Source organism: Plecotus auritus (assembly GCF_963455305.1).
Source record: "Plecotus auritus genome assembly, chromosome: 9".
Classification (NCBI taxonomy): Eukaryota; Metazoa; Chordata; class Mammalia; order Chiroptera; family Vespertilionidae; genus Plecotus; species Plecotus auritus.
In genome coordinates, this window is record NC_137783.1 from 101,367,569 (window position 1) to 101,379,783 (window position 12,215).

At 39.0% G+C, this 12,215-nt stretch overlaps 1 protein-coding gene across 26 annotated transcripts in view; it reads left to right on the forward strand.

Annotated features, from left to right (window-relative positions):
- DLG2 (discs large MAGUK scaffold protein 2) overlaps positions 1–12,215 on the forward strand; it is a 2,053,927-nt gene that overhangs the window by 1,346,321 nt on the left and 695,391 nt on the right. For all 26 annotated transcript variants that reach the window (XM_080687299.1, XM_080687274.1, XM_080687295.1 and 23 more), the window contains one exon: positions 10–63. In XM_080687299.1, coding sequence (XP_080543425.1) covers positions 10–63 — 54 coding nt within the window. The remainder of the gene's footprint in view (positions 1–9; positions 64–12,215) is intronic.

Consider the following 12,215-nt stretch of genomic DNA (forward strand, 5'->3'; position numbering starts at 1 on the left):
TTTTTTCAGGCCAGCCCTGCTCCTATAATTGTCAACACTGATACATTGGACACGATTCCCTATGTAAGTGACATTCTTATTAAGGGTTTCTTTAAAAACTATACAGGGGTGGGCAAACTTTTTGACTCGAGGGCCACAATGGGTTCTTAAACTGGACCGGAGGGCCGGAACAAAAGCATGGATGGAGTGTTTGTGTGAACTAATATAAATTCCAAGTAAAGGAGCTGAGGGGAGAGGAAGAGAACCCTCTGCTCTTTCGGCTCCGTGGGCCGGCCCGATAGAACAGCCAAACGGGCCGGATCCGGCCCGAGGGCCATAGTTTGCCCACGGCTGATTGTAGAACATAATCAGCTATGTTTCGATTTTAATACATATTCAGTTTTACTCAATCCAGATAATTTTATGGAATGGTGTGTGGAATGAGTTTTGTGAGTTTTCTTTGTCATTTGCTAAATCTCGGCTTAGTCATGCAAATGTTTTTCTCTTTTATCCATTGTTTTGTAAAGCACAGGGCCTGTCATGAGAAAAAAATATTGCCCATTGTGTTCAAATAATGTTAGTTTCCTAGGTAGTTCACTGAAAAGAGATTGAATTGCTTGTAGAAGAGATAAGCAAACTTCTTTGGATCTCTTAGTAAATATTCAAATCAGTTTCTGTTATAGAGCCTAGAACATAAGTAAGTGTCATAAATATTTGGTGAGTTTTTGCTGGGCTTCTAACAAGAAATGGAACAAAAGTCTTGTGAGAGTGAAGACTGTCTATATATAATAAATTGTATGGTTTTATAAAAGCCTGGCATGAGATAATAGGATCACTCATATCAATAAAGCCTGGGATTTTGTAACTGAAATATAACCACTCTGATGACCAAAGTTCTTGACAATGGGGTCCAGTTGGGCAGGGAGATTGGAGAGGCAATAGGCCACATTATGTGTGAGTGGTTGACATTACGGAGGCTCAACAAAGCTTTGCAAGTGGCCCTTACATGGTGGGTAGTGAATAGTGATTTGGAATGATAGAACAGATACAGATCCATGCAGACAGAGGGTTGGAAGCAAGGAGAGGGCTGTAAGGATAGTAGGTAGAAGGACAAACAGATTTATGTACTTTGATTAAATGAGAAAAGCATGTGAATCACTGAGAAGAATACTTGGCATCAAGTACCTGCTTGGTAAGCACCAGCTACTTTCAGTCTTAGAACTCAACCTCAAATGCCTGCAAGGGCCAAGCAAACAGATCTAGATCCAGTGGGGAAAAGAGGGCACATGGCCTTTCAAAGGGGGCAGCTACCACTCAGCTCCAGTGGGTTGGTACCAAGGGGGCAAAGTGTTGTCAGACCACCCAATGTTTCAATAGAAGTCAGAACTTTGAACTTTGTGTAAAAATCTGCAATTTTTAAGTACAGGTAACTAATTTTCAAAGGTTCAAACAACTGTGTGTGCCAGAGTGTGGTTTCTAGTGCAGAGGCTGCCCTTTGAGAGACGTCTGCCTGGAAGGAACGGGAGGACCTGGGCCGGTCCTGCTAGCCAGGACTCAGCCACAGGGGAGAAGTATGCTAGAACTGGAGTACGAGGCGGGGACTTGATTACAGGAACAAGGGACTAAAACTGGGACACAGGGTCAGGACAAGAATAACAGCAATCTTGGTTTAATGCTGAGTCACCTGAACTACTGAATTAGAGCTTCTTAAATCTCTCTGGATGAGAGTTGTTTGGGGTCAGACCGGAAATGGGGTTAAGTTTACTGGTAGAAATCAAGTGACCCTAGAGGTGGAAAGTAAAGGATCTGTTAGAAGGAAGCAAAACAGTGCATTAAGGACACAGAGTGTCCAGTAGTCTCTCTCTCTCTCACTCTTTCTACCTTCTTGTACTTATTAAGCATTTATATTGGGATTACTATATACCTGACACTGTTTTAAGCATGAACAAGTATTAACTCATTTAATCCTCGTAATAACCCTATGCAATAGGTACTATTAATTTCTCCATTTTATAGATGAGGAAACTGAGTCCTAAAGAAGTTAAGTAACTTTCTCAAGGTTGCACAGTAAGAGGCAGGGCCAAGAATGAACCCACAGAGCCTAGTTGTAGAGTCTGAGATTTTACCTGATGCTGGTAATGCTCCTTTCCTCCTCCCCGCCCTTGTTTTCTGTCTTTCAACTTGGGAACACATGTTGCTTTCTTACTCCTTGGCCACGTGTGGCTTTGGATGGAAGACCACTTGTCACAGAGGCTGCAATACCCTTGGGGCAGAGACCCATGTTTATATTAAGGAATCCAGTGTCTTTATTACAGTAAATCTCTTTACTGTATCCATTGGCAAAGCAAATGAGCAGTGCTTTGAAGAAATAGACATGGAGCACAGAAACCTAATTTTCTATGTAGGACTGCTTACTTGTGGTAGATCTATATGATGTCAAAGCCTTCTGTTAAAGTTTTTGTGGCTTAACTGCCAGATGCCCTCATGCACAAATAATTTATCAATAGAAACTAAGGATTTTGTACAGACATGCCCAATTTATGTCCTGACTAATTAGCTAGTAAGATCAGCCACATAAAATACAATAATCAAACTGCTCCCATTCTCCTAAATATCAACTTTGTATCTGACTTTGAGTTTTTCAAAGGGCTTTTTGTTCTATCTTCACCTGTTTTATATTTATATTTAATAGCGCCCTCTGTAAACCTTCTTAAGAGTTAGAAATTTTACAAAGTTTTGCTAAGCAGCTTCATATGATGAAAACATCACCTAAATTAATCTATAAAACAGGAGTTATATTATACCTATTTCAGAGGTGGTTGTTTGTGAGAATAATGAGATAAGATATGTAAAATGATGTTTTGTTAACTGTGGTTTACTAGGGATTTATTTATTTATCATTTTATTTGATAAACACTTGTGAAGTAACACATGCTAGACCCTAAGAGAATGGTAAATATGTATGTCTTCCCCCATATGAAAGAAACATGAATACATTATCTACTAAAAATGGCAGATTTAATACAAGGACATTAATGCGAATATGCTTTATCAGCCCAACCCTCCTCTTTTTTCCTGACTCACTGGATAACCTTGAACACTGTTCCTTTTGCAGTCCATTTTCTCATTCCCCAGTGTTCTATACTTTGTTTTCCTCTTTTATTTCTCATGTTCTAGTTGTGCGCATAATTTCAGCTCTATTTAATGAAAAAATGATTTTAGAGCTCCCCAGAGCATTTCAGTCATGTTGCATAAGAATGCTTCCTTCTTTAAAAATATTACCTAAATGACAAAATTTTAATTATATATTAGTGTCCTCTTCAAAAGTAATTTTATTACAAGTAAATGTATTAATTTTGCCAATCAGCAAATTTGATTTTAGAAATTTATTGTCCTTATGGAAATGATTCCTTGGGCATACATGCAAACAGCAATTGAATAACTAGAGGAAATCTGTGGTCAAAGGCAATTTTTAAATGTGTAAAAAAGGGTACAATAGATACTTGAAGAGATTTCTGCCCTTTTTTTTGGGGGGGGGGAGTTAAGTTAAGGGATATTAGACCTTTTAAAGTATCTGCCATGAACAAAGGTTACTGAGGTTCTTACACGTGACTGCTTCAAATAAACTCATTCTCATATGATGTCCTGATATTTTAGGGTTGGGTAGGACCTTATATGTGCCACAGTCAGTCTCTCATTTAAAGCAGGAATCCCATTTATGCAGATGTTTTTATTATGGGCCTTTATGGGAGGGACAGCGCTACCAGAGTTTGTCATTTTCATTATGATGCTAAAGCCCAGGACACAAGTGCTCAAGAGAAAGCAAAGCAAAACAAGAACATTTCCATTTCAACACTCTGTAGTTTCCATTTTTTACTCCGTCTTTTTTATTCTTCTCCATGATGCATTAATCTTATGCAAGGTAGTAAACATGCTCTGTTCTTGGAGAGGGTGAGTAAAGCCTGTGTCTGATCTTTATACTGGATCCCTGAAGGCTGACTTAGTGGGAAGGTAGCATGTTACCCTCTTGTACTTTGCAACCAACTGGCACGGAAGCCTCTCCAGGCACAGCTCTTCCCTTCAGCAGACCCTTCAGAGTTCTATATTGAACACAAACAAATCCCATTCTCTCTGCTTTCATTTCATAATGGTTCTATTTTCATCCATGCTCTGGACAATATACTGTGGAAAGTGTGGAAAACTCAAGAATCATGAGGTTTAAATGTTGTTAAATAACTTGGGGTTCAAGGAATGCAAACCCCTCATTTTCAAATACAGATATCTGAGCTCTACTAGTAAGTGGTAGAACTTGGTCTACCATTTACTGTTACTCCATGTAACAGTCTATTTTGGTGTGCAACCAACAACCACAAAATCACTGATATATAACAATAAGCATTTATTTCTCCCATAAGTGCTTGCTGGTTGGCCTGGTCAGCTGTTTGAGGCTGTAGATTACCAGGTTGGCTGGGGCATCTCTGCTTCACATATTCTAGTATGGGGCCCAGAGGGTGGGACAGTACTCCACAGTGTATTCTTTAGATTATCATGGCTGAAGCACAAGAGGGCAAGACCAGGACATACTAGTAAACATAGTTAGAGCCTCTGCTCATATCACATCCACTAACACCCCACTGGCCAATGCAAGTCATATCGCCAAGCTCAAAGTGAAGGAAGGAAGGAATTTTGCTAAACAAGAAACTAATTTGCCATACCAAATCCTCAAATAAAAGGGTCAAGAATCTGTACATGTCCCTTTTTAAGAAAAAAAAAAAATCAGGTACAATAGAAGGAATCTTACACTTTAAAAATATTAGTAGGTCATACACTTTAAAAATATTAGTAGGTCAATTATAATAAACAATGAAAGTTTCAAAGGGGCCTGGTTCAACTAATATGGGGAGAGGGTGTCTAACTTATTAAGGATGTCTAAAAGAAATGAGAAATAAAAGAAACATCTCGCAAGTACTGGCAGTACAATGACTTTCCTTTCCTGTGAGACACTGTTGTCTGAAACATTGTTTCCAGAAGTAGAAATAATAATGGAGACAAGAGTATTTGGTTTGGAAATTCCAGGACTGTGGCTTGGAAAACCTCCTAAGGAAGTGAGGAAGAGAAAGGAGGAGAGGAGAGGAGAAGAGGGGAAAGAAAAAATAGGTTACAAAAAATTAGGTTACAAAAAATATGAGAGGGTCCTTCCTAAAGGGTATTATGCTGAGTGAAAGAAGTCAGTCAGAAAAATATAAATGCCATAAGATTTCACTTATATTTGGAATCTAAAGAATAAAATTAATACATCAACAAACTAGAAAGACTCATAGATACAGAGAACAGGCTGACGATTAACAGAGGTGAGGGGGTTGGAAGGATGGGTGAAAAAAAGTGAAGGGATTAAGACATACAAATTGGTAGTTTCAGAATAATCACAGGGATGTAACGTACAGCATAGAGAATATACTCAAGAATATTGTAATACCTATGAGTGGTGCCAGGTGGCTACTGGAAATATCGAGGGGAACTGTGTAAAATATATGATTATCTAACCACTATGCTGTACACCTGAACCTAATACCGAATGATATTTATTGACTGTAAACTGTAATTGAAAAATAAGATTTAAAGTAAAATAATGACAGGATCCTTAGTAATATCACCTGTTGTATTTACCAGGAAGATCTTTAATGTAAAAATTATTTGAAAACAATAATAATATATTTATAATATTATCAGAGACATTTTTTGGTAGCAAATTTTAAATGTTAATGGTCATTGGATGCAGACACAGCTATGATTCTAGGGCAGAGGACAAGAGAGGAAGGGGATAAAATGGCCCAAGGAAAGACTGACAACGTGAGCGAAGGTTGGTGAGAAGAGAGGGGTGCGAGAAAAAATGAAAAAGGATGACATGGGATCAGGGACATAGAGAAGCCCTGAGTTTCATTTGGGAGCCACGGAATGGGCTTGAGACTAAGGTGTTGTTCAGCAGGATTTAAATGGCATTTCTGATTGATTCCAGCAGCAGGAAGCTGAGGGTAGAAGTTCTCTGAGGAGGAGGTTGCTGTATTACCCAAGTGAGATGGCCAAGCACTTGGCCGTAGAGGTGGGTGAACAGTTAGGCATTATTTTTTTGAGTTACTTTGTGCAACAACAGACCCTTGTGATTTAAGCTACTGTTGACTTTTAATTGGCTAGCTTTCCAGAATGATTCATGAAGGGAGAGGAAACAGAATTATGTTTGTTTCTTTGAACCGTCCTGGCAGTGATTAATAATGACAAGATATTTTGAAAGAATTTGCTGAATTTAGTATATTTATACTTCAGCAAACAAGTTTGTTACTCTTTGTAGTTTTTCCCATAAACACTGTTAAAACTATATTGTTGATGCTTTTATCTGTTCGGAATGTAGTATAATCCAGAAATGAAAAACCCTGACTTGTCAGAAAACAACTTAATTTTGTCTTAATTATGCCCATGAGGCAATAAGAATTTAGCAATAGAGGCAAAGCTATCAATATTTGTTCCCAAGTCAAGCCTAGCCAATCTAAATCCATTCCTCAAGTGTCACAGTCAGCAGATTCCTTATGCCCTCACTTGTTACATTGCTCCAAAAGGCAAAAGATGGAATGTAATAGTGCTTCTCAAATATTAATATGTATAAGAGTTACTTGGAGATCTTAAAATGCAGATCTGATTCAGTGGGTCTGAGATGGGGCCTGCTAGTCTGCATTTCTAATCATCTCCAGGTGAGCCCTGTGCTCAATTATACATCACACTTTGAGTAACAACAGCGTGTAATGAGAGAGATTAGGTTTTGGATTCAGGAGCACCTTGCCAGTAAGTGCTTGGGTGAGTTTTGGTTAAGGCAAATTATCTACCTAAACCTCTGTTTTATTATTCGTGAAGTGGGGGTAATAATATTTGACTTGCTGGGTTATTAGAAGTGCTCTTCCTTGTATGTAGAAGGTGCTTAATAAATTGTTCATCATAAGATTGGGGGAGGGGTGTGCCTTTAATTAAAAAAAAACACATTCTGTTGACTTAATTTTGAACTGCTGAGCCAAGAATGCAGAAGCCATAGCAAGTTCTGAGAGAGGGCACATAGCAATTATGTAGGTCCATGGGCCTACCTACATCTAGATGGAAGTTTGGACCATTGACTAGCAGCAGTGTTAGTACCTGGGAGCTTGTGAGCATAGAATGTACGGTCCCACTCAAGACCTACTAAATCAGAAACCCTGTTTTTAACAGAAAATTTGTATGCGTATTAAAGTTTGAGGAACATTGGTCAATATGAAAGAAACTTTTGTCCAGTTTAGATCCCATTGTCTTTGTCCTTTCACCATTGTCTTTGGCCTGCCCTTCGAACAGCTTCTCTTTTCACTCTTTCACCCTAAACATAATGCAGATCTGTAGGGAAAAAAGGGTCAACTCAATTCAACAAATTGACACTTTATGGCAAACTACTGTCTTGCTGGCTTCTAGATTTGTGCTCTTCAAGCCTCCCACCTTAGGTCCTTCATTATTTAAATGTTATTAAAATAATATAAACTTAAAATTAACTTTCTCTGTTGTACTAGCCGCATTGTAAGTGCTCAGTAGCCACCATGGCTGGTGGGTACCATATTTGACAGTGCAAATATAGAATATGTGCATCTTTTCAGAAAGTTCTATTGTACAGAACTGTTCTAGATAAAAAATAGTAAGAAAGAAGTAGAAAGGAGGAGCTAACATTTATCAAGAAACCACTATATTTGCATATATTCTTAATTCATAAATTACCTAATTAAAATTACAATGATCTTTCCAACTTCTGTGAGTTGGTTTCATTTCATTTGTTGTAGAGTTGAGTATGTTCATATCTTCTAAATAGGCATCACTCTCTTCAGGAATTGTGGGGAATGCTCATGTGAAAGACCTGGTCCCTGTTCTCATGCCCTTAAAAGCTTCTCAACTTTTAAGACTCATATACATGACACACTTGGAGGAAAATACAAGCAATTATTGAAAGCTTTCTTACAAGTTCAGTGATTCATCATATTTTGTGTGTGAAATTAGAAAATTCTTATTTATACTGAAATGAATCTTTAAAGAAAAAAAGTTTAAAAATTAGAAGACCTGACCTATTTACCCATTCACAAACCTACTTTAATCTTTTCCTCCTGTGGTGCCCTTATAGAGGGCGTTTAGCTGGCTGCTCTACTCATAACTCCCCATCCACTGGGAAGCTCCTATGTATAGGCTTGTTATATTGGATCGAAGGTGGGAGGCAATGGGGAAAATATAACAGTTATCCAGGTGGAAAATATGATTGTTCGATGAGAGTCACCACAGAGGCCCTTCTTTTTGGCAATGGTTCCTCTGATGGCACATCCATGTATACTTGGGCAAAGTAGCTGCTTATTCCAAGGTGCTCAGCCTGGCAGAACAGGTTTAAGAACAAAGGGAAATAATTCAGAAAAAAATATATTTCTAGAGTTGCACTATAGCATTACTACTCAAAATGCAGTCAAGTTCCACCAGGAAGATTATTAGAATTGCAGAATCTCCAACTCTGTCCCAGATCTATGGCATCAAAATATCTGAGGGTGGGGCCAAGGAATCGATATTTTTACCAGCTCACCGGGTGATTCTTATGCACATTAAAGTTGGAGAGAAGCTAGTAGAAACCTAAAGAGGCTTCTGGATGCTTGACTGAAGTGGGAGTGTAGGGTAGGGTAGGAAATACTGCACACAGGAAGGCAAAAATAAAACTATAGGGATTCACTAAAGTATAATGGTAACACATTTAATATTAATCTAAGCCAGCATTTACCTCTAGGGTTGTTGTTATTATTTAAATCATGTGGGACACTTTTAAAAACATTGCCTTTCATAGTCTAGTGGCGTCTACTAGATAATGCATAGTGGTAGGTACATGCTATTAAAACACCCATTGACTATCTCTGCCTGGCTCACTCCTATGCATCCCAAAAGGTTCAGCTTGAATAATGCTTCTTCTGGAAGCTGAGATTAGGCGTGGTGCTCCTGTTGTGTGCTTCCACTTCAGCCTCTTCTTCTCCTCCACAGAAGTTACCACACTACATTTCATATATTTAATATATTTTTATTGATTTCAGAGAGGAAGGGAGAGATAGAAACATGAATGATGAGAGAGAATCATTGATCGGCTGCCTCCTGCAAGCTCTCTACTGGGGACTGAGCACACAACCTGGCTATGTGCTCTGACCAGGAATTGAGCCATGCTCAACTATTGAGCCACACATCCAGACTGCATTACTTCTTTAATGGCTGATATTTCTTCTATAGTATAAACTTTATAAGCACAGGAAAAAATTGCTCCGTGTTTTCCACCCTTGTTACCTCTATAACTCAGCACATTTTTGCTGGGCTGGCTGGCTAAATGAGTGAAGGGATGAATGAATAAAGATTTGAAGAAACTGCAGTAAGGTAATATGCTATAAAGAACCATCCCATTTGAGGAGTCAGGGAAAAGTAGAATTTTAGGTAGCTCTTAAAGAATAAGTAAGGCATTTCCAGGCAGAATAGGGAAAAGGCATTCCAAGAAGAGGGAAGTCTGTGTGCATAGGCAAGAGGCCTGGAAACTCATGTTCTGAGATCTGTGTGGCTGAAACAAGGAGTGGTAGCATGAGATTGGAGAGGAAGGGTTGAGTCTGATTGTGAAGACCTCATTTGCTTGATATGGGATTTGAACTCTATCCTGTGAGCATTGCCAATAGTATCATCTTCTCATATATTTGGGAATTTACAGACATGTTTTTCACCACTAGGATCCTTTTGTGTGTGTGTGACTGCTGTGTAATAGATACCCTAAATATATGTTGAATAAATAAAGCCAAGAAACAATAGTGATCACTTAACAACTATGGACTACAAGCTTTTCTTAGGCTTTTTGTATACGTTCTTATCTCTTTGCCTTTGTTCTTTATGTTCCATTAGCACAGAATGTCTTTTTTCTCTGTACCCATCTTTTAAAGATTTCATTAAACTGCCACTTCTATCAGGAATACCTCATCAATCATTCTAGACAAAATTAATGCCTACTTCCTCCTTGATTCCATAGTATTTAACTCACGGGAGGTTGCCTGCTTTAGAGGGTAGACTTTGGGCTCTTTTGACTCTACCATTTACGAGCTGGGTAACCTTGGAAAATTAACTTCTCTGGTCCTCTTTCTCATCTGTAAGTAGAGGAAGTAATAACTCTCTTCCATCATATATTAATTAGTGTATAAGTTCAATTACATGTAACAGAGACCAAAATAGCAGAGCTTTTATAAGATTAAAATGTATTTATCTCACATGTAACAGTCTATATGTTTTATCCAAAATTGGAAAGTCATTTATATATATATATATATATATATATATATATATATATATAGTTGATAGTATTATATATATATATATATATATATATACACACACACACACACACACATATATACATGCTGCTTTGTGGAGCTGAGCTGATATATATATATATATATATATATATATATATATATATATATATATATATAATACTTTGTGGAGCTGAGCTGACAACCATATATATATATAGTTGATAGTATTATATATGTCTCCCACTTTCCCCCCTTCACCCCCCTTCACCCAACCCTTACCCCCCAGGTCTTTTTCCTCCTCACAAAGTTATAAAAGGGCCCAAGAACCTTATCTTCTTGTTCTTCCCCCCTTAGATGTTGCCTTTGTGCACACAGTACCATGTTGACATGCCAAGGAGTAGGTTAGAAGAAAGACATAGAGATGAGCACTGTTCCTCCTTTTAAAATAGGATTTTCCCTTATATCCTAAGAGTTCGAACCTAGGCACAAAGCCACACCTACCTGCAATAGGAGACATACATGCCATCTTTATTCTGGACTACCCTGGACCCAAATAAAAATTTGGGAGTCCATTACTATGGAAGGAAAGGATAATGAATATCAGAAGACAACCAGTGGTCTCTTGTCACGCAGCATGCATAGTAGTGTTCTTCAGTGTGGAAACTTTCCTCCAGAGGATGCTAAAGATGATCAGAAGCTTTGTCTTCACATTTTCCCATAATTTCTAATTTCAACATTTGGATTTATTCCATAAAAACATAATATATTATTATAGTTGCACAAGTATAATAGATTAGCACTTGCGGGAAATGCATGCTCTCAAACATTTTACAGATAGAAACACTGAATAAAAAACTATAGAGATAACTGGCTGGAAGCATTAGAGATAATATTTAGATACTGCTTGATTCATAAATAAATGTTCAACAAGTGACCATTGTTACTGTGCAAAATTAGCACTTACCATATACTTTGTTATTTAGTAATAGTTATTATCATTCTATAAACAGCTGTGTTTAGCCCGACCAGTGTGGGTCAGTGGTTGAGCATTGACCTATAAACCAGGAAGTCATAGTTTAATTCCCAGTCATGGCACATGCCCATGTTGAGGGCTCGATCCCCAGTAGGGGACATGCAGGAGGTAGTTGATCAATGATTCTCTCTCATCATTGATGTTTCTACTTCTCTGTCTCTCTCCCTTCCTCTCTGAAATCAATATCCTAATATATAAAAAGCCAGGGGCCATCATGACCGAAACAACCAGATGGACAACTGAACAGTAGGCTGCATGGGGCGACAAGGTCAGCAGGGGGCTTAGTGAGGGATGACCAAATGACTAAACAGCAGGCTGCGTGGGCGACCAGGCCAGTGAGGGGAGGGTGGGCATTTTGGGGCAATCAGGTCGGCATAGGGGGCAGTAAGGGGCAATCAGGCTAGTGGGAGGGGCAGTTGGGGGCAACCAGGCCAGCTTGGGGGGGCAGTTGGGGTGACCAGGCCGGCAGGGGGGGAAGTTAGGGGTAATCAGGCCAGCAGGCAGAGGCAGTTAGGGGTGATCAGGCTGGCAGGCAGGCAGGTGAGCAGTTAGGAACCAGCGGTCCCAGATTGTGAGAGGGATGTCTGACTGCCGGTTTAGGCCCAATGCCCGGGGTCAGGCCTAAACCAGCAGTCAGACATTCCCCAAGGGGTCCCAGATTGGAGAGGGTGCAGGCTGGGCTGAGGGGACCTACCCACCCCCCCGCCCCCCATACATGAATTTCGTGCACTGGGCCTCTAGTGTAATATATATATATATATATACTGTGTTTAGCTTATCTTTAAATTCTATGGACCATTTATCTCCATGCACATAGAAGGATTTCAATGTGTTCTTGTTAT